General features: G+C 34.3%; 1 protein-coding gene across 2 annotated transcripts in view; it reads left to right on the top strand.

Annotated features, from left to right (window-relative positions):
* LOC120767673 overlaps nt 1–24347 on the top strand; it is a 160190-nt gene that overhangs the window by 40991 nt on the left and 94852 nt on the right. The window contains exon 2 of one of the 2 annotated variants that reach the window (XM_040093846.1): nt 8807–9064. The exons of the other annotated variant lie outside the window; for it this stretch is intronic. Within the exon in view, the coding sequence (XP_039949780.1) occupies nt 8807–9064 (258 nt within the window). The remainder of the gene's footprint in view (nt 1–8806; nt 9065–24347) is intronic. 2 annotated transcript variants of the gene reach the window in all.

Here is a 24347-nt window from a genome sequence, read left to right as displayed (position 1 = left end):
ATTAATTTTTTTTTTTAATTTTAAAAAGTTGCAACTATAGTTGAAAAATATTTTTCTCTAACTACTGGTGTGTATATACATAAGTACATATATGTGAATATATTAAAAATCTGCATAATGATAAACATCTTATTTGAAACTCAGCTGGCAACTTTGTTTACCGTACCGGAGAAGGTGGAAACTCTGCTCCAAAACTTTTGCAGCTTAACGATTTTTCAAATACTTTCTGTATAGTATAAATATTTTGAAATTTACTCTAAAATAGTATATACAGTACTAGTAACTTGTTTTAATTGAAATAAGGTGGCAACCCTAGTGGAAATATATTCTTCTCAAAGCGTTGTGAAGTAAATATATACTACTAATATACTTATTTAAATAATGAGAAACATTTTATTGTAGATGCAGGTGGTAGTATTTTTTAAATAGGTGGTAACTCTGTTCCAAAACTGTTACAACTGACCGCTTTTTCAAATACCTTTGGTTCGGTTAAATATTTTAATCTTTAATACATAGTATTCAAAAATTCAACTGCAAAATTGCAGAAAGGTGGCAACTCTCTTTAAAAATAATTTGCTCTAAATGTTTTTTATGTTTATCTACTCCATATGCTTAAAAACATCTTAATTATTAAAATGGCAACTCACTTTGGTTAGCATTTAAGTTTTCGAAATAAGTGGCAACTCTGATCCAAAACTGGTGCAGCGGAATGATTTTTCAAATAACCTTCGGCTTGGCATAAATATTTTAACTTTTAGTGTGAAATACATATGCACGTTATTGGTTCATCCAAATTTTTTTTATTAAAAAAGTGGCAACCCTGTTAAAAAAAATTCCTAAGCATTTCGAAACGTATTTATTTCAAGGCGTCAGTTGGGTAATCTTTTAAAATTTTATTTATTTTTTTTAATTTTCTGAACCCACTTTACCATTGGAAGATTTCGAAAAAGGCCCAAAAATAATAATACCGCTCAATGTTCGCATGTGTTTTTAATGTTCACAAAACGCCTGCCTATGGTTTCTATATTTTTTATAATTTATAGACAATATTATGACAAAATTTATGTAAAAAACATGGAGAAAAATTTACCCTACTGACCCCGTAAAACTTTTTTTGTATTTACTTAGTTTATAAAGAGAAATTTTTTATTTAGCATTTTATTTAGGTGGCAACTCGGTACGTATTTTAGCTTAACTTAGAACTTGGACGGAGGAAAAAAATTGAAAATTGAATTTTTGGTAGACATTTTTACAAAAAATAGAAACTTCAGTGAAAATTTCGCGACTTTTCTTTTTTTCACATAGTTGTAATCGAATAAAATCCTTCTTCCAATTTTTAAGAATTTTAGCTCAAAAACCTGTGTAAAATTTCATGAAGATCGGTTGAGTGGTGCTCAAGAAATCTTACCAACCGACTTCCGGAACACAGTTTCGAGAAAAACACGTTTGAGAACGGCGCACTTAGCCTAGCTTGCCTCGAGCCCACAAATTCTCAGACTCTATCTCCGAAACTATTACTCGGATCAAATTGAAAATTTAGGACATTATTCTAGAGATGTTCTATAATTTAATAATGCAATTTAAATTTCGGATTTTTGAAACCACTAAACCCATGTAACCCTTTAATGAAAAACTTGTTTGAAAAGGTTTCTCGCTTCTCACTTCAGTAGCTTATAACGATAGCACGAATTTCAATTTAAAATAGGTAAAATTGGTTTTCAAATAGTTATACTAAAAATTTTGGTGATAATACAAATCGGTTTTTGAGCCGTCTCAGCTTTTTCCCCCCTAAATTCTGTTGCGCTCGTTATTTCTTTGGAATTTTCAGTGCTGTTTTTGCCTTTGCACGAATTTCTTCTCCCACGATTTTTGTGTTTTCCGGTTTTTTTGAGTGTTATTTTATTTTTTCAAATCGTTTTTTGTTATTTTTTACACTTTTTGGTTAATTTTTGTTAACTGCACGCTACTAAATTAAACTTTTAACAAAAACTAACACATTAATTAGACACAGTTCGCAGATTCTTTACCACTGACGATTAAACTCAAATGCAAATAAAATACAAAGAAGAAGAAAAAACTGTAAACAAGCGAGTCTGCAATCAATGATTGCATTTTTATGTGTTTTCGGTTGGCGAGTTGCAATTAACAGAATAAAAATCCATTTCCTGTTTGGCGCTTTTGTTGCAAATAGTCGCGCTTATTTGTACAGTTTTGAGATCAGACGAAAAAACCAACTTTATTTAGAGTTGCCTGCCGAAAGCGCTTACCGGCAACACACTTACATTGGTGCACACGCATACACACATATACAAGTATATTTGCATTTATACATAGGATCTGTAGTCTATATGCGTCTTTTTAAGACCTCTAACTGAATTTAGCACCAGCACAAAACTTGGATTTGCATATACTAAGCTGTGGCTTTTTACAACTTTTTCGCATTTTCTTGGAGACTCTTGAGTGCTGACATGCTGTTTGCTAGCTTGTGAGTTATGTTTTACAACGCCTTACAATTGTTTAGATACCTATAAGGCTGTATATGATTTACATATAGTATATGTGATATGTATATGTATATCTATATCTATATGTCTATATACACATATACCTTAAGAGATATGTATATTTATTCGGTGATGTATCCGGCCAAATATTTCGTGGAATTTTATTTAACCAAACATTGTGGCGGTCACGGTTCGTTAAACTTCCATTTCCTTTTCTGTTGGCTTAGCAATTGGCAACAACAATTGTTTTTAGTGCTAAGGGTTCCAAGTTTTCAGCTGATTTTTAGTATTGTAGGTATGTATGCTTTTGAGTATGTGAGTGCCAAAAAATGCTCAACGCTGAAGAAATTTAATAACAGCGATGATCCCTCAACTGTCATGAGAAGAGTATGCTTCTTTTGTTTTTTTTTTTTGGTGCTGTTTTGAAAGCTTTTCGAGCAGGTAGTTTGAAAATCCCAATATTTACATCTTAGCGTTGCTATAACGTGTTTTTATTTGACTGAAAAAATTATCAACTTTTTGTAAAAGTTTGAGGAATCCTACACCGTTGGAAGTCTTTGGCCGGGCAAAATTTCATGCTCGTTCCATTAACGTAAACCTGCCACTCGTGAGAACGGTTGCAAGACCTAAAAAGGTGTAGTAAAAAATCATTTTTTTCTTAAACTTTTTTTACGATATTCGATATATTTTAATCAAAATCGCTGAATTCGTTAACGTTAGCTTTTTCTTAGCGTTTGGAAGAACCATTATGTTTTAAGCATGAATTCGGTCATTTGACCGCCGCGGCTGACTCGAATACATTCCAGTCGAGAAATCCAATATTTGATCACATTTTGCAGCATTTTGTCTGCCAAGGCGTCAGTCGTTCCGGGCTTATCTGCATAGACAAATGACTTTGTTAATTCGCACGATCTTGTAGGCCATGTCACAGGCCTATGATGAGAGATAATGTGCTCACCAAAAGTTTCCGCCAATAAATTTATTTTTTAGTTGGCTGTTTGGCTTGTAGCGCCGTCTTGTTGGAACCAAAGGTAAATTGGTTAATAAATTTGAACGTTATAGTAGTTCATTCTGCGCATAGACCACACCAGAGATTCACTGGCTTTTTAGCGATCACCATTGCCTGTAGCATTATGATCGGCATCGTTTTTAAAGTAATTTCGACCAATGGTTCACTCTGCTCAAAGAGCACACCAAACAGTGACTGTTGAGAATGTAATAGGACCTCAACAATAGTTTGTGGTTTATCATCACTCCAACTGCAATAATTTCGGACCATTCAACTAAAAGTAAGCTTCAGTTGAACAAAATGTTGCCAATAAATTTGCACCATTTGCAAATTTTGTTCCTTAGTAAGTTTGTATTTTCGAAATGTCATATAAAACTGAGTATAAATCAAATATGATTTGTCAGAAAGTCCATCTTCGAAAAATATTTTGGTTCATTGAAAACTATTTGAGTGTTATGCGTCGTTTGTGCGAAGTTATTAGCAAAAAGGGTCCGGAATTATGGCCGGAGAGCTCTTAGTTTTTCACCACGATAATACAACGTCGTTTACTGCATTGATTCTTCGTAAGTTTTTCGCTAAATTTTCAACCAACATCGTGCCGCGTGTTTGCCTGATTTAGCTCTGTGTGACTTGTGGCTTTACAGCAAACTCAAACGACAGCTCCGAGGAAACCGTTTTGAGTTAATTGAAGACAATAAACGTGAATTGCTACGCGGATTGAAAGCTATTCTTCCGGAAGTTGACTTTAACAACTGTTCCGAGGATTGGAAAAAACGTTGGCCCAAGTGTATTGGGGTCAAAGGCGATTTGATTTTCGAAGATTAATTAAGAATTTCAAAACTATGAAGAAAGTCTTACTATTTGTTGCTTATAGTAGTATATCAATTTTTGATACTAAAACGGTGAAATAAGTTTTATACTCAAGATTCAATCTCTCGATAATACTTACTTAGAAACAAAGACGTTGTTACCGTGTAGTGTTATGAAACCGTAAATTTATGGGCTTCGAATGTCAACCGTACCTTGAACAGAATATTTAAAAAGGAAACGTGGAATATCTGAACTGAGGGACTAGCTCCCGTATATAAAGTGAGCTAGTCTCTCAGTTTTGAAGATATCGATATGGAAATTTGTACATCTCCTTTAATGCCAAAAGCTGCTTATTTGTGGGAACCGCTAATATAGAATTATACAAACTGACCGAAGTTAACACTTTTTCTTGATTTTTTTTAATATAGTAAAAAGTAATATGGTAGCTGTTAAGTGAGGGAACTAATGTCTTAAGCCGGTTTAAAAATAATTATTTAAATTTGTGAAATTTAACTTTAACGATATTTAAAAAATGGTAGCATATTTAAGAAACAGGAGAACAAGAGCTATAAACAGTTATATAGATTCTCCAAAAATGCATATAGCACTTCCTTGAAATATATGTGACCTGGTCTACGAAAAGGGAGCTGACGTGCGAAAACCAGTTTTCTGGGAAACACCGTTATCTCGTTATTTCTCCGTTCATCGTTATTTTCTCGTTATCTCATTAATTTTGACACCTAAGCCCCCTTTCCGTAGACCAGGTCACAAATATTTTTTTATGAGAAATGTATATGTATGAAGATATTTTTTTCTAAAATTTGTATGTTTTATTTCTTACCAGCAAATCTGGTCGATGAGTCCCATTTAGTCTCACCGTTAATTAAAAACATTTCATCATTTCACAAAAAAAAAAAAAAAATATTATTAAATTCTACATTTCAAACATGTGGTTGAAATAGGTTATACCTTATCAATTTATGAATAGAAAAAAATAAAATAATAAAACTCAGCAACTGCGTACAATTACAGCAATTAATGTTTAAAAATAACAATTTGTAGCTCATTAAGTCATACAAATAGTTCAAAAGTTCCACGTTATCAGCTTAAATTGAAAAAACCTCCGTGTCTTCTCAGAAATATTTAGAAACAATCAAAGCAAGAAACTTTGTTGTGAATTTTTCATTTAAACTAACTATAGGCTTGCTAGTAGATGATATCATCATCGCTTCTACGCTAAAGTTGACGAGCGTTAAGCGCTCCGTATAAATATGCCCATACGTAATACAAATATTTTAGCAATTACGCGATTTGCTCAAAAATGTTATTTACCTAATACACTTCACAGAAGTACCGTTTGTAATTTGACAATGAAATAATCGCGTCACTAAGTCATATTTGCGCTTGACAACTTCATAGCTGGCATAGATAAGCCGTGTGCTACGTGCGCACGCAATTCAATTATTAGGGTGTATTCATGACGCGTGACAGTTGAGGAATGAAGGTAAACTTAAAGTTATTAGAATACTTGAAATGCCAACGTAATAGAAATGGAAATATCTGCGAGAGTTGGTAATTTAATGTTGGTTATTTTTGCAAACATGAAACTATGTTTTCATGCAGTTTTTGAGATATCGATTTAATATTTTGCAAAGCTTTTTTTCTTTCCAAGAGACTGTTCAATTGTCGGAATCGCCGTTATTGGATTACTATAACATATAGCAGAAATACAAAATGGCTTATCAAAATTATAATGGCTGTACAGATCAAAATCAATTCTTTTTATGGAAAAGTTTTTTCTTGATCAAAATTTCTTCGAAAATTTGCCCTGGATTATTGATCAAAGCAGCAGTATAATACTTGAATATACATATTTTCCAAACCGAATTACTGAATCATATAACAGTATTATGGACTCAACCATTAAAAACCAGAAAAGGATCTTTTTATAACATTTTATGCGTTGGTTTCGACGAATGAGCAGCTTCTTGAGAAGAAAAAGAGGTGTGCAAAATTTCAGATCGGTAACTCAAAAAGTGAGCAACTAGTTCGCGTATGTGCTGTTAGAAAGACGGAAGAACAAACAAATAATAAATATAATAAGCTTGTCATGCCCATCGTTTACATAAAGACTTTATGGGGTTCCCGACATTTTCTGCTGGCTGACAAACCTTATATACTTTATTTAGGTTATAATTAGATTCGTCGCATAAAAAGAGTTGTTCCCATAATCCAGTTTAATAATAGCAACAGATTTTTTCTTTTTTTACTTTCTAAGTACACATTCACTAGGCAAACAATTTATCAGTCATTCAAACAATAAGGTTTAAGTATTTTATCAGTCATTCATTTCCAAGCAATCATTATGAGATCACTCTTTCTTGGGAATGGGTAATAACTGACTGTGTTAATTATTAAGAATTTAAGAACATTGCGGCGCTATGCTATTCTGAGGAGCTAGAGGAACTGAGAAAGAGAGAAATATTAAAAATAAATTGTGTGTGAAAAAAATTTGTATGTTTTTTTGGTCGAAAATTAACCCCAAAAACTGTCTTATAGTATATGTATGAAATTTCAACCTGAATCTAAGCCTAAGTAAATGAGTTTTTTGTCATTTACTTAGGCATTCAGGTTGAAATTTCACTTTCACTTTTATTCCACTAAGGTGTAATAGTAGTTATTTTTTCAACTCACTGTTGATTAATAATTTTTTTTTGAGATTTTTAATTTACTTGAAATTATAATATGTAAAGTACTCTGCCAAATCTGGTGGAGTTAAATAAGTAATTTTGTATAAAAGTCACGAATACCTGTATTATATTAGATATTCTCAATTCGACAATCCTTGTAGAGTAGCGAATCGAACAATTTATACCAGATGTTCTAACAAAAAGACAGCATTTGCGGTTACGCCACTTTAATGAGGTATCTGTAAACTCTGTACTTAGTTCTTTAATTTAATTCTAATAATAAAAAATCTTTATTTTTAAACGGGAAAGAGTTTGAGATTTATCTAATATAGTACTAATTAAATGTTTAATATTTGATACTTGAGGTTCCATTCACGATATATTAAAAGTGTTTAGACAAGACATCTGTTGCAACCAAACTTAAAAGCAATACTGTATTTCATTAATAGAACCACACCGTAGAAAAATTTTCATCTACAAAACTTTTTTTTCTCATTTTGAAAAATATTCCAGAATAAGTAAGCAAAAATGTTTGTTTCCTTAGTATAAGAAATCACATATGGAAAATTATTAATATAAAATAGTCATAAATGGAGACCAGTCTCAAGTCATTAAAAACTAAAAGCATCCAATGGCTTCTGATACAACTTTCTATCATGAATCCGAACCTTGAAGATCTTTGATAATCGTTATGATCTTAATCAAGTAATTTTAGTCCCTTATTGATTATAGTTTAGGTATTTTTAATGGTTAAGTATCATTACTTTTTAGCTTATGAGACTTTCTTAGAGACATGTTGCCGTTTTTTTTTGTTGGAGACATGCTATACACAATGATTACGAAAATAATTTATAAAAATCACAACATAACTTGACAATCGTCGTAAGTTTTAGTGCTGTCATTCGCTTTAAATTGGTATTACTGCTTTGTTATTCCAACTATACTTTATTATACCAGTTTATTTAAGATATACTAATTTACTTCTTCAACGTGTTCATATTTATGGGTTTATACAAGTTTGTACAGGTTATGCCAGTTTATTTTGCTCACTAAAGTTCATTTAGTTTATACCAGTATATTTCGTTTATTTCATGCATATCAACAAATTTTATTTATACCAGTTTATACCGGTTGATCACATTTATACCAGTTTATTTTATATTATATGGTTTATTTTCACGATTTTAACAGGTTCGTTGCATTTCTATAAGTTTATTTTTCCACACGAGTTTGCATATGTAAGTTTATTACATTTATAGCAGTTTTTAAACAAGTCTATACTAGTTTGTTTAAGTTTTGTTAGATAACTCCGTTAATGCCCGTTTACACCAGTATATTTTTATACCAGTTTTTTTATTTATACCAGTTAATGTATTTTATATTAGTTTATTTCATTTATACCAGTTACCGAGTTGTTTGTTCGACTCGCACTCACCATAAATATATGCAAATATTCTTTTTAACTTTTTTAAATATATATTTTTTATATTTCTGTATTGAAAAGCATATTTCGGTCTATACCAAATAACTTGCAAGATCCCATTACGGAAAATTCCCTCTAAATTCATTTCTCATTTACAAAACAAAGAAAAATAAATCTATATTTTATTTATGCAAATATTAAAAAATATATATTATTTTATTTCCATTTTATACGAACTGAAAACCATAAACCAACAACAACCATTGGCCACAAACGTACATACCATAAAACAAATGGAAATTTTTCATTACCAATTGGCTGCAAACATTATCAACAACAACAACAAATCACTTGCGTTAACTGCGTACAGCGCGAAGTGACAGCGGCGGCAGCGCAACCAACGCCACCATGGCAACAAATGTGGTCGCATATGAAACGTTTATCGCACAATTCGAAAGTGAACTCGACCAGCACGTTGACATTCACACTGCCGAAGACTGATATTGGCGGCAGCAATGGCAAGTGCATGAACCTGAATGGCCTATATCCGGATAGGACGGCATCGTTGAAGAACGCCATGCTGCATACGCATGCGCATGCGCAACAAGTCCACTACAAACCTGATGTGGTATGCAAGAAGAAATTATAATCATTTCGTTTTACTCGAATTTGCTTGGTTCTTGGTTTTCACACATTTTTTTCCACAAATTGATTGGGCCACTTTGGCATTTGCTGGTTTGCTGTTTGACTATTTCAGTTGCTATCTTGGTATATACTTAGATTCATTTTTATACACGAGGAATGGGGTATTTGCACATTTTCGAGTAAACACAGAAATTTCTTGTAATTGGTTGTGGTTTTTTGGTTTGTTTGTAGATTTTTTCGAATCACTTTATTATATATTTACAAAAGATTTTTTAAATACTTACATATATTTATGAATAGTTTAGATATGGTGGATTTTTCGCTGGACCATAAGTTAGCCATTAATAGTATATAAAAATTATAAATTTCGAATATTGTTTTAAAAACGACCATTTTGCAACAAAGTTTTTAAGAAATTTTTTCCCTCATTTTTTATGATTCACATATGTATACAAAATTTGGAAAAATTGTTTTTATTTTAAATTTTTCGAATTGCTTTATTTTTATACTTAAAAAATTATTTAAAAAAACTAAATTAAAATTTGAAAAAAAATTATTTGGAATGCAAAAAATTCTGAAAAAATATGTTTCCACACTTTTATTGTTTAAATTTTTTATTATTTAAAAAATATATAAGTTTTCTGGTATTCAAATTTAATGGTAGTAATTAGTTGATTGGAAGCGTAGTTAGTTGGTGTTTTTATTCCTATTTATAACAATTAGACAATAGTTGAAAAAATTGTTAAAACATTTTTTTTATTATATTTTAATTTTTTAGTTGCAATACATTTTTATACAATATATATTCGAATTAACTTCTTTAAATATTGTCAACAAAATTTATAAAGCACTTTTTTTAGAAATATGTGTAGTCGAAAAAGTCTTTTCGTATTTTTGATCAAACTTCAAGTTATTTTTTTAATTTATAATATTAAATATATAAACAATATGTACCATTTTGGTCGACCACTTTTTGACATTTTTCCGCTAGAGACATTATCTCATGAGTGTAAAGCTCTCATCAGTGTAAATCGAAATTTCGAAATTTTCAGAACGGAAGTGAGCGAATCATTGTTGTGCTACACGAACTGCTACAGCATCGCCTCCGTAAACTTCATAAATTTCATTGGTGGCTTGCTTGGCATTCTTCCCTTTTTTATGCAAAAATTTCAAAGTATAGCGAATTTCTTCATTGTTTTCACTCATTTTTGAACAGTTGAAACTTTTTTTCAACTTCCCCGAATTAAATTTTTTTCTTGTTAAATCAAGCTTAAAATCTCACCTTTACAACACTATATGATGTGATAGAATGTGTTTTGTAGCACTGGAGATATACGACTGCAACGACATCTATTCACAAAATACGAAAAGACTTTTTCGACCTATATGTAAGTGCGGTTTGAATAATTAGTGATATTTAAAGCAACTCTGCACCTGACAAATATTTGCTGCTTATCTACCGATACCTGATGTATGAAAACTTATACCTATTTAGCTGATTTTGCCAGCTGTAAAAATAGACAATATATAGAATTTTTCTAATCAAATGAAACACTTTTTCATGAAATTATATGTATTTGGTTTAAATGTATACAAAAATAAACAAATTAGTAAATTTTCAAAGAGTATTTAGGGCAATTGCAATTTCGTTTACTTTCTCGTCCTAATTGACTATCCTATTTGATTTCCTATTTCCTATTTGACATCTCTAAGTTAACACTAAAGTTAAACTCAGAGCGAAAGATGTTAGAAACTAATTTCGCAGCTCTTTCAAAAATGTTGTTGAATCATAAAACGCCAATAAATTGGAAAATACAAAAGCTCTGATATGTACATACATATATTCTGATAATCTTAGAGCATTAAAAGGCGGCATTGGACTCCTTCTTTATTATAAAGATTGAAATGATCATTTAATGATCTTGAGAACTTTTTTCTTGAAATTGAAAGTTCTAATTATCTTTATCATTTTAATTGTTCACTTTATTCTTGGCAAATAATACTTTGTCAAGTGCAAAATGGTAAGCTACTTTCCACTCACTAAACTGCTTTTACCATCTGTTCCAAAGAGAACCCCATATTACAATAGAATCCCATAATGATAGAGATCACGATTATGTCAAGTTCTTAATGTTACTTTTGACAGATGTGCCCAAGAATAACAAAAAACAAAAAACAAAAAAATAGAACATCTACGGGCTATTTGACAGTTGCTCTATGTTGCCTCTTCACATTATAGCACCTATATATAGCGTCACCGGTATTTGGATGGCACAGTCTAGTTTCCTATTAATGATTGATTAGAGCTTTACTATCCGTTCTCTAAATTGTTTTTAGTATCAATTTCAAAGGCATGCCTACATTATTTACTTACACTGTCTCTTAAAGAGAGCTCCATATGTAGTTTCTAAACCGTTTTTACTACCATTTTAAAAAAGAGCTCTATGCAGAAGCCTTATTTTTGCTGGCAGTTTCAAATAGAGTTTTAGATTCTCACTACCAGTTTTTAATAAAGTCTTAAAATTAAAGACTTCCTCTCTGCTTTCTAAATTATTTTGAGAACCAATTTCAAAGAGACTCCTATATTAGAGCCTCACTACGCGCTCTCTCTATATGATGAGTTTGATAAATGTTGGTATGTATCTTTACTGAAAAGTCGTCATACTAAAATCAAAAAGGCATCAGAGGCGACTTAAAACTGAAAGTATTGGACCAATACATAAAAGTGAACTAGAATAAAAAAAAGAAAATGGATCAGTTACTTTGTCGACAAATTGGGAACAAATGGACACACGCATATATGTACATACTATGTACATATGTACATATATACTTATGTACATATGTATGTATGTAGCTTAAAACATAATTGGAAATCTTAAGAATAGAAGAAGTTTAAATACGCTCGTTCTATTTTATTATGGTTAATGTTACACTTCTAGCAGCTAGTTGCTAGCTTGTGCTGAATCTAGTTTTCCCGAGAACTGGAAGTTGTGCACGCTGTTTTGAGATTCATGTGATTTTCCTTTATCTATTTAAACACATTTGTTCATAAAGAAACATTCAAAGCCGTACATACTCACAAACTTGTATCTCAGGCCAAGTAATTGTGCTTAAAAAGAGCTCATGGACATGTAAACAATGTTAGTAAACAAACAGTTTATAACGGTAAAATAAACATTAATTAAAATATCACATGAACATAGAAACTTGCACACTGCATAGACTTAGACTGCGTCACTTAAAGCATACAATATTGTACATACATAAACATACTTATGTAGGTGAGTATACAATATAGTTGTACATAGTTATTAAAAGCATCAGGTTTATAGCGCACAATAATTACTTTGAAGAAAATTGAAAAGAAGAAAACTTTTGTTCTGAATAATGCTAGTGTATAAGTATGTATGAATTTTCACCCAGTTGGCAGTGCAGTTAAAACTGGTGAGTGTACATAAGTTTTCTGACTTCAATAAAAAGCCTCACGTAAAGTAAGAGCAATCGCCAATCCAATTCAAAGCGTAGTCTACTTACATTATATAGCACACGCTTCCCAGATGCCCTCAATAATAATAGCGAATGGTTTTGTTGTTCCATCTATAACCAGCAAGAATGCATTTTATATCCAAAATGTCCACCAAATGTCTTTCGAACGGTCTCGCGGGAGATGTCAATCCTCTTACCGTCTCTCTAACACTTGCCTGACGATTTTCAAGCACTATATCTTTCATGTTTTTAAGATTTTCATCAGTTGTAGAGGCCGAAGGTCGTCCAGAACGAGGCATGTCTTCAACGATCTCTCGACCGTCTGTAAAGGCTTTGACCACTCGTCACCTACTTTAATACAAATCTTTATTATCGCCTTCAAAATAACTTTCTCTTGCGCTAATACAAGCGTACCCAAGCTAAGCCCAATTTTCCATACATTTATTATAAGCCACGGCATGAATTTCCTCCAGTGAATTCAGAGAGTTGGATCTAATGGAACTGATGTCGCGTTACCTGAAGTGATTTTCCATTTTCGATAACAGAAAAAAGACATTGGTATGGTTCAAAACATGAACCAGAACATGTTGTGTTGATTCATAAAATATGCTGAGATCCTCTGCTATTTAGTTTTTTCGATTTCGGCCTCCAATGAATGTTACTTATGTGCCACTTAAATACTTGAGTCTGTGATAAAGTAGACTCAACATTTCAACTATTCCGTGGTTGTGATTTGATTGGAAACACATAATTTCAAGCAAACTCGTTCTAAATTGTTTTTCATGTTAAAAATTGCCAGAGGAACAGACAACCCATTGACAAAGGGAAATCAACCTTCGCACAAACATAAAAAATGTTCTTTCACTACCCCGAGTAAAATGTTATATTATACATACATATGTATGTTAGTAAAAGACACTCTAAAAAGCTCAAATTATTTTAGAGAAAAACCGAAGATATGCCGACTAGACCAACAACCAATTATCGATAGTATTTTTAAAGCACACCGATTCAAAATATACCTGATTGCAGGAAAATGCCGTAAGATCTGAAGAATTTGGTGAAATCGTAAACTTTTAGCTGCCCAATTCGTGCAATTTAGCCATCCTTTTCACTGATTTGCGACACGGTGAATTGGTGGGCTATGAGTTCGCGAGACAATCATTGCTTAGGACGTTGTTCACATACCAAGGTTTTGGAAACGATACTACAACTATGCTCAGTTAATATCTTTAGAGCATCTACTACCTCGATCAATCTAATTTTTGGCACATCCAAACCAATTTTCTGTAGCAACCTCTGCCATAGCAGGCTTAATAGGATGTCCATACTCATTTTTGCCTTCGGTGACATACATACATATGTACACCATGTATGGAATCTAATAATTCGTATAAATGGTTGCACAGTCTGACAAAGTATCCGAACAATAACGATTATCAGCACTGCCTCCTTTACTGTCACTACCTAGCGAAACAAGGCTGAAATACTTCTCACACCTGCTGACATCAAGGTGATTTTTGATGCCATTGAGATCCTTTATGGATATACTTACATACTTGTTTGATGTACTATAGTTGGATATATGCAAGTAGTTTTTGTTCAGCGACAGAGAGAATTATGCCTAAACTAACCTTACCACATAGAGGTACTGAACAGCAGATATAAGACTATTGGATTATACTACAATAAAAGACCGAGAGAAGACTTATTAAAAGCAGAAAAATAACTTGAATTCACACTTGCAACCACACAGTTGATTCTTGATGCCTTTGGACACATTTCCGAAATATGAGATCCAACAACATTACTTTTCTGATTTCAGAATCACTATTAGACTAAACGAATTGGTTTCTTTACCATAAAACGGATGTAAGTATATCCATCCAACTGCTGCTTGTGCTTATTACTTTGAGTATTTGTGTGAAGAAGAAATGACATAATACCAGCATGTCACAAAATAACAGCGAAACAGTTGGAAATTATAGGACAAACTCCATATGGTGACTCGTAACTTCTTATTTTCCACGTGTGCTAGGGAACTCTTGTAACACAATCCAGCCAATTGCTGTCATACAAATCACCCAAAATAAAAAATAGCAACAATAATAATACGGAAAAATTGATGCGACATGACGCCAAAAATTTTCCTGTGCCAAAACCGACTGACAGCCGACTGTCTGTCAGTCAGCCAACTGAGTGGCGCAAGCCAATCGCCTCACCTCACTAATCGAATTTACCAAATGCCTTGCAGAAACCCGCACAAATTTCGCATAAACTTCGCAAATTCTGTTTAACCATTCAACTGTCAGAGACATGTCGTCTGCGCTCGTCGGCGCTCTCCATAATTTAATGCCACCTGCTGTCAGCGACGCGAATGGCGAAAGCCTTAAAAAGAGTTTCACTGTGCAACACGCACTCGCAACATCAACAACAACAACAACAACTCTGACTACGCGCGAGTTGTGATGTCAGTATTTATGTTTATTTTATCACGCAAATATATTTTTGTATGCAAGCTTTCCATTTCGCTTTGAAACACGCTTTTCCGTTAGCTTTTCTGGTTAGCCTCTCTTGCACGTATGCAAATTTAAAGTCATTATCGTCCTTTTTCTTACTCCACGCATTTACTTTTCCCAATTTTCTGCAACATATTTGACACATGGTGATTTCAAAAGGAGAAAACATAAAAATAATCAAAATAAAAGAAAAGCATGAAGTCGAATATTTCCATTTTATCTATGTACTTTGAGCAGCAATTGAATTTATACATTGTCTAGTGCCTTTGAGTGCTTTGCGGCCTTTCTTCAGAGTCAGATTATTGCGTTTTAGCCCTATCTTTAAGTGTACGCTTAAACATAATGGGTTGTCAAAAAAGTCTTGCGGTATTTTTATTGATTTTTTTTTTTATTGAAATTGAAATGAATTTTTGATAACTCATGCTCTTGACCGATGCTACGGCTGCTACTATGCCGGTCTCTTTCGACCAATTCAGCGATTTTATCGCAATTTTCGACGACAGGCCTTCCGGAGCGTGGGGCATCTTCGAGCACCTCTACACCAGAACAAAAACGTTGAAACCATCATTGTGCGGTGGAAATGGAAACTGTATCGGGTCCATAAACTGCACAAATTTTATTGGCGGCTTGAAATGCATTTTTGCCTCTATCGTAGTAGTACTGTAAAATATGCCGTATTTTCTCTTTATTTTGCTCCATGTTTGCCACGCTATAACTCACGAACGACTTAAAAGAAACGACAATAAACAAACATCTGTTAGCGCGTGAAATGAGCTTTCCAAAAAGGTATAGCATGACCCGATGCGACGAATAAAACTAGAACTACGCGCTTTTAGCGCCAACTAGCGAAAATACCGCAAGACTTTTTTGACAACCTAATATGTTAACCCTGCGATACTGATCTCGGGTCTTCTCGACCGCTCGGTTGATATCTTTATGTAGTTAATGCTATAGAGAAAAAAATATATAAATAGCTGTTTTTAACTATTAGATCTAATTGAGCTTCATCTGGAATGCTTAACTTTTTCCTTTTCGATCTCTCGAAAATTTTGTGAACACATCAAGTGGTGTCAAATAAATCAATATATGTACATACATACATATGTTTATCGTGTACAACTCAACCTTGCAAAAGATGTATCGTCTCTTCCGATATATGTATGTAGGTTAGTTTAGTCTGCTAGGCCAATGAGCCACGCACACACATTTTGGTCCTTTGCGATACCAGATGGAGTTCAGTTACTAGGTCCATGAGGAGTAGTCATACTTAACAGCCTACTGAGACCGCATGCCGAAGCAATAAATGTTTAAAAAACAAATCTCGACATTAACGGAAATTAATTCCAAGCAGTGTAGATCAGAGGCAATAATAACTGAATTCTGCTGCCTAAAAATCGCTTGTGGGACTGGTGGTGAAAGAGGGCAAGACGAAATATCTCCTGTCTGAAAGTATGCGAAGCAGTACCTGCTGGAGGAAGCAGAGGAAGAATAAAACCTCCACACCAATCTAGGGAGCAGGTGGAGAAGGACCTGGCATCGCTTGGAATTTCCAATTTTCGTCACCTTGCGAAAAGAAGAAACGATTGGCGCGCTGTTGTTAACTCGGCTATAACCGCTTAAGCGGTTTCTACGCCAGTTAAGAAGAAGAAGGATCCTAAAGGAACACCTCAGGTCTTGGAACACAAGCAACATAGGGCATGCCGCAAACTTTGGGGTAGTGTTGATGGTGGATAGATCATAAAGCTGCTACTTCTAGATAAAAGAGAGCTTAGTAACATTGTAAGGGTCACCTGCTCTTAAGAACCCACCTTCAAAAAATGGGAAAAATGGAAAAATGGCAGAATGCAGAGCATGCACAGAGGATGTTGAGATGCTAAAAAAGGATGTATGCGAATGCCCAGACTTCAGCCGTATGAGGCGGGACATATTCCACGGTCCCCATTGCAGCAAGTTAAAAAATATTGAAGTGGAAAAGAATTCAAATCCACTGAGTTGTTAAATAAGGCTTAAATTGGTTATCACCCGAGATTACAATGAGCCTAATGATAGCCTAAGTGCGGCCGCATTTTGTCTTACGTTCATGCACCTCTCTTTCCAAACAGAGAATTAACAGCAAAAGAGTTGTTTCCATCTTTTTCAAACAATTTCTCAAAATAAAAATAGCTGGTAGAACGTTAAAACCTGCTCAACTTCTTTTCCGGGAACACCTGTAAATTGCGAGCCACAAGTACCTTTAATAGAATGTAGCCGCTTTATTGCTTTATTAGGCACTATAAATATGACATCTCGCCGTGGTACTTTCAATTCTCTTCAAAGCTCTTTAATGTATAAATATCTGCTTATAAATAAATTTGTATCTATGTATGTATCGGGTGATTTTTTAAGAGCTTGATAACTTTTTAAAAAAAAAAAAACGCATAAAATTTGCAAAATCTCATCGGTTCTTTATTTGAAACGTTAGATTGGTTCATGACATTTACTTTTTGAAGATAATTTCATTTAAATGTTGACCATGGCTGCGTCTTAGGTGGTCCATTCGGAAAGTCCAATTTTGGGCAACTTTTTCGAGCATTTCGGCCGGAATAGCCCGAATTTCTTCGGAAATGTTGTCTTCAAAGCTGGAATAGTTGCTGGCTTATTTCTGTAGACTTTAGACTTGACGTAGCCCCACAAAAAATAGTCTAAAGGCGTTAAATCGCATGATCTTGGTGGCCAACTTACGGGTCCATTTCTTGAGATGAATTGTTCTCCGAAGTTTTCCCTCAAAATGGCCATAGAATCGCGAGCTGTGTGGCATGTAGCGCCATCTTGTTGAAACCACATGTCAACCAAGTTCAGTTCTTCCATTTTTGGCAACAAAAAGTTTGTTAGCATCTTGGCTGACATGTGGTTTCAACAAGACCTAAGACGCAGCCGCGGTCAACATTTAAATGAAATTATCTTCAAAAAGTAAATGTCATGAACCAATCTAACGTTTCAAAGCTCTTTAATGTATAAATATCTGCTTATAAATAAATTTGTATCTATGTATGTATGTATGTATGGTCGATAGATTACACTTTAGATGTCAGGGAAAAGTTTGCTCTGGTAAAACCACTTGTGTATCGTCTAGTCAGCTGATGTGAAAGCAACAAGAAACAATTTCATGGACACTGGGTCGATGTCTTCCGCGCCAGCAATCAACTGTCTATCGGCTGCAATAACTAGTTAGTCGCTTGTTGTTATAATTGTTGTTGTGCAAAACGCACTTAAGAATCATTATTCAGAATCACAAACAACATGCGATGCCGTTGTGCCGAGAGCAATGCACTGCACGGCCGAGTGGACCGGTAATAATCTTATGAGCGCACAAACACATACATACATACACACAGAAATATGAAATGGATGCATTTACAGTATGTATGAACATGTATGTGTGTGTGTTTGTGCTTGTTGCCGACTGCAATGAGTTTTGCACTGATAATAAAATGCCTGCAAAAGAAATGAAACAGTGAATGTGGAAAAAGTTGAAAGCGGTGCGAATTGGCAAAGAAAGCAGATGGCGAAATCTTCAACTTTGATTGACACTGATTGATACTGAATGGATTTATTGTGTACAAAGTCATCACATGAGTGCTGTAAATGCAATAAACATGTGCACACGTACCTCTCTGTACATAAACTTGTAGCGATTATATTTTTTCTTATAGAAGTTGGAATAAATATGAAAATGAGATAAAATTAATAAATGCAATTAAGTTTTAACAAAACAAAAAAATGCTACAAAAGTTAAAAGTTATACATTATTTCCGTCATAAACGACACTCCATGAAGGAAATGACTTTCGAGTTGCAGGTACAAAATTATATGGTTCCCCTCTCCCAAAATTTTACTCTGGATCCGCCCCTTGACTAAAGTTATAGTACCCTTCATAAAGGCATAATATTCCTTACAAGAAATTGATTCCGATCGTTCGCCGGGTATGCCAGCTACATATATGCTTTAGTAATCCGATTTAAACAATATCTTTGGAGATTGTAGCGAAGATTTTGAAAATTAGTCATGCCAAATGTCGAGACAATACCTCCTCAAATAAAAAAGTTGCCCATACAAGCACTTGCTTCCGATCGCTTAGTTTACATACATATGTATATGACAGCTTCTTGAGGAGGACGTGTCCAGAATTTCAGATTTACATCCCATAAATTGAAGGGCTAATTCGCATATATACAGACGGGCAAGACTCATACTTCCTTCTTGGTGCTACATCAGGGTTAATTTAATTTAACTTAGTCGAAATATAAATATTATTTTTTAGTAAAAATATACGTATGAAGAAAAAATTTGTATAAGCAGTGAAATATGTTCGAAATAAAAATACCGAGTCCATGTCTGGAGCATTGTTTTAAAAAACATGTAAAAATTGTTCAGTCAGTCAGTAAAAAAATGTACTTAAAGCTAACATTTTTATGGCAACCTTGAGAGTGAAACACCTGCTACCAGTACTTTAGAAAATCTGCATTTTTACTACTGTATGCAAAATATAGTAGGAAATATTTTTTCTATGTTGGTATGACTGCCAGTGATATCTGTGCCAAATGTCACATCAAAACTAGAAAAAACGTTAACTTCGGTTGCACCAAAGCTAAATACCTTCACAGGTGCATTTCTGTTAGTAACTATGTGTTCAGTTTGTATGGAAGCTATATGCTATAGTCAACCGATCTGATCAATTTCTTCGGAGATTACATTGTTGCTTTAGGAAATAATATATGCCAAATTTCGTGAATACATCTTGTCAAATGTGAAAGTTTTCCATACAAGAACTTGATTCCGATCGTTCAGTTTGTATGGCAGCTATATGTTATAGTGGTCCGATATCGGCCATTCCGACAAATGAGCAGCTTCTTGAAGAGAAAATGACGTTTACGAAATTTCAAAAGGATATCTTAAAAACTGAGGGACTAGTTCGTATATATACAGACAGACAGGCAGACGGACAGACAGACGGACATGGCCAAATCGACTCAGCTCGACATACTGATCATTTATATATATACTTTATAGGGTCTCCGACGATTCCTTCTGGGTGTTACAAACTTCGTGACAAACTTAATATACCCTATTCAGGGTATAAAAATAAGCAATGGTGTTTAGTACACACCTGTCTTTCTGAAGTACATAAAGTGCATTTGGAGATTTTTACAATGAGTGAAATTATTCAACAAAGAAGTTCCATTAAACTTTGAGTGAGGAATAAAACTTCTAGTGCCGAAACGTACAAAATGTTTGAAACACCTTCGGTGATATTTATTTGTTGCGAGCAAGTGTTTTTTTTTTTTGCGGGCATAATTATTCGCAGAGGATCGAGAATGTGTTGACGACGAACCAAAAATATGAATTGATAATCAATATAAAAAAATTAAATAAAATAATTGGTGCATGAAAACGGACGGTAAACAGTCAGAGAACTTACTGGCAGCGGTAGAATATCGGAAGGATTTGTGAAAACCATTTTGAAAGATCTTGGGCCTAAGAAAAGTGAAAGCACCATTGGTTTCAATCATTCAATTTGTTCGAAGATCAGCGTTGAGTTAATGTCTGTGAAAAATTTTTCCCGAATACTAAGATGTCATGAAACATATTTTTACTAGAGATGACCGAATATCGTGCCAAGGGTGAGCCGAAGCCGAAAAACCCATGTCAAAGATGGTCAAAAATTAAGGTTATGTTGACAGTTTTCGATTATCGAGATGTGGTATAATTCTAATTCCTTCCGACCGTTCAAAATCTCAACAAGGAATGCTATTTGGGTGTTTGTTATGTGTCGTTTGACGAAGCTATTCGTAAAAAGGCCGATTATGGACCGATAACTTTTGGGTCCAGTTTTTCACCATGATAATGTACCGTTGCATACTGCATTGATTCTTCGTGTGTTTTTCGCCAAATGTCCAACCAATATCTTGCCGCAACCACCGCATTTGTCTGATTTAGCTCCGTGTGACTTCTGGTAATTCAGCCAACTCAAACGATCGCTCCGAGGGACTCGTTTCGAGTCAATTGAAGACATTAAACGTGAAGCTACGCACATTGTTGGCTATTCTGGAAACTGACTTTAACGACTGTTTCGAGGATTTGAAAAACTCTTCCTTATTTCTGTTGTGTTAATGTATTTCCAAAGCTTCGCTGCATATCACTGGTCCTATATTTCATTCAGACGACGAAAATCTAGGTTTAATAGATTGCTGTTATAAAGCTTTTGTGTATCAGATTCAACTTATTAAACAATTGTAATTTATAACTCATATTATATTTTACGTTCAAATCATTCTATTTCTTTCTAAGTATTTTTAAAATTTCTTTAGTTATTATTTTAGCATGTGAAAGTTTTTCGGTGTTAATGGCTGATAAGTTCTTATTATTTATATATATTTTTTTTGCATATTTTCTTGTTTATGGAATCTAACACACATTATTATCAAGTTTATGTCTGAGCTATCCAAATTAATAACTAAAATTATCTTTTTTTTTATCTTTTCTTTACAGGTGAGTCGCACTGCTAATTGCGAATTACTGCTAGCTAGACCAGTTATACTACAGACACTGTCTACACTTACTTTCAATTCCAGGTTTTTATATTATAGTAAATATGTATATAGTAAATATGTATACGTACTTACAAACATAAATATCTATTAAGATAAACAAGAAAATATTTAAATACCTGCTCACCTTAGTAGATAGTAGATGTAGTCACAGTATTGCGTATGCAAGTAAGGCAAATCATTTACATATGCTTATTTATATACTATCTACATAAATATATACTTACATATTTGCTCAACCTTATTTCTAAACGCATGCGAATCAAATATATCAAAGATAAAGCGCAGATAAGATTTAAACGGCGACAACTGCCGCACATTTTTATCTTCTTCAATTGCGATAAAGTAGATATGCACATACAAACATTTATAGCAAGTATCTGTTTGTATGCATGAATGCCACCGCATAAATGCCGGTTTTATGCGCACAATAATTGTGTTATTTTTTATCGTTTTCTTAATGAGTAATGTCGTGTCTTTTCTTTTTGAAATGATAACCACATTTCTATGAATGAAAGTTTATTCATTAAATTCCCGTATTATTTTTAGCTGTTAGTAAGTAAGACATTTTGGAAGTCATGAAAATTATAATTGTTGCATTTGTTCAGTGGGCAGCAACTTTGAACGCAGCGCACAGTGGGTGTGAAACTGCAAAAATATTTTAAAAAAATTTTAATAAAAGCAAAAGTTTTTTATAAATAATAAAAAAAAAATAACTGAAGAGCTTATTTGCAAAGATTCGACTTCTTTATTATAATGTCTCTGTTACAGCTTTAAAACATCTTCACTTATCTTTTGTTCTTCTTCTTCTTGATTGGCGTAGACACCGCTTACGCGTTTATAGCCGAGTTAACAACAGCGCGCCAGTCGTTCATTCTTTTCGCTACGTGGCGCCAATTGGATATTCCAAGCGAAGCCAGGTCCTTCTCCACTTGGTCCTTCCAACGGAGTGGAGGTCTTCCTCTTCCTCTGCTTCCCCCGGCGGGTAATGCGTCGAATACTTTCAGAGCTGCAGTGTTTTCGTCCATCCCATCCCGACAACATTCGCTGAACTATGTTAATATCGTCGTACATATATCTCGTACAGCTCATCATTCCATCGAATGCGGTATTCGCCGTGGCCAATGCTCAAAGGGCAATAAATCTTCCTCAGAACCATTCTCTCGAAAACTCGTAACGTCGACCCATCAGATGTTATCATAGTCCATGCCTCTGCACCATATAGTAGGACGGAAACAATGTGTGCTTTTAGAGTTTGGTTTCTATTCGTCGAGAGGGAACTTTACTTCTCAATTGCCTACTCAGTCCGACGTAGCACCTGTTGGCGAGAGTCATTCTGCGTTGGATTTCCAGGCTGACATTGCTGTTGCTGTTAATGCTGGTTCCAAGATAGACGAAATTATCTACAACTTCAAAGTTATGACTGTCAACAGTGACGTGAGAGCCAAGTCGCGAGTGCGACGACTGTTTGTTTGATGACAGGAGATATTTCGTTTTGCCCTCGTTCACTCCAGACCCATTTTCTGTGCTTCCTTGTCCAGCCTGGAGAAAGCAGAACTAACGGCGCGGTTGTTTAGGCCAATGATATCAATATCATCCGCATACTCTTATAAAAGATGAAGGTATCTATTTAGTTCTGCAGCTCGAATAATTTTCTCCAAGAGTTGATTGAAGAAGTCGGAGGATAGTGAGTCTTATCCGTGTCTGAAACCGCGTTTGGTATCGAGCTGCTCGGAGAGGTTTTTACTGATCTTGACGAAGCTCAACGTCAGTTTACACAGCCGTGTTAGTATTGCGGGGATACCAATTTCAGACATCGCGGCATAAAGGCAACTCCTTTTCGTGCTGTCAAAGGCAGCTTTGAAATCGACGAAGAGGCGGTGCGCGTCGATTCTCTTTCAAGGATCTTTTGAAAGATTTGACGCATGGTGAATATGTGGTCAGTTGTTGATTTTCCCTTAAGCCACACTGTTAAGGTCCAATCAGTTTGTTGACGGTGGGCTTTAATCTTTCACAATCTTTCACACAATATGCTCGTTCGAACCTTATATGCGATGTTGAGGAGGATTATTCCACATTAGTTGGCGCAGATTGTGGGGTCACCTTTTTTGTGAATTGGGCAGAGCACACTTTAATTCCAATCTTTGGGCATGCTTTCGTCCGACCAAATTTTCCAAAGAAGCGGATGCATCCTCTACAGTTCTTCGTCTCCGTATTTGAATAGCTCGGCCGGCAATTCATCGGTTCCGCCTCTTTGCTTTTCTGTAATTGCTATTCGAAATTCTTCTTGGTCGGGCACTAGAACGTCTGCTCCATCGTCAGCGTACTGAGTCTTCACTGCCATTCAACAGGCTGGAGAAGTGTTCCTCCATAATTTTAGTATGCTATGGGCATCAGTAACTAACTTTTGTTTCGTGAACAAATAATGTTGCTCTTGATTTCTACTTTAGTCCTACTGGAGTCTAGTGTCTAAATATCGCATTATATATTAAATAGTAAAGCTTTCATTATTCCTCAAATTGTTCGATATCTTAACTGAATTTATCCACGATATTCTCTTGATGATGGCGTATTATATATATTAGCTCGGCTTCATTCAAAAACATGGAGGGTTTTATCAGCTACTTATCAGATAGAAATATACGATCATAATTTAGTCAGACACGCATTT

Source organism: Bactrocera tryoni, chromosome 2 (assembly GCF_016617805.1).
Source record: "Bactrocera tryoni isolate S06 chromosome 2, CSIRO_BtryS06_freeze2, whole genome shotgun sequence".
In the NCBI taxonomy this organism is placed as follows: domain Eukaryota; kingdom Metazoa; phylum Arthropoda; class Insecta; order Diptera; family Tephritidae; genus Bactrocera; species Bactrocera tryoni.
The sequence above is the reverse complement of the archived record's forward strand: the minus strand, read 5'-3'. Positions and strand labels throughout refer to the sequence as shown.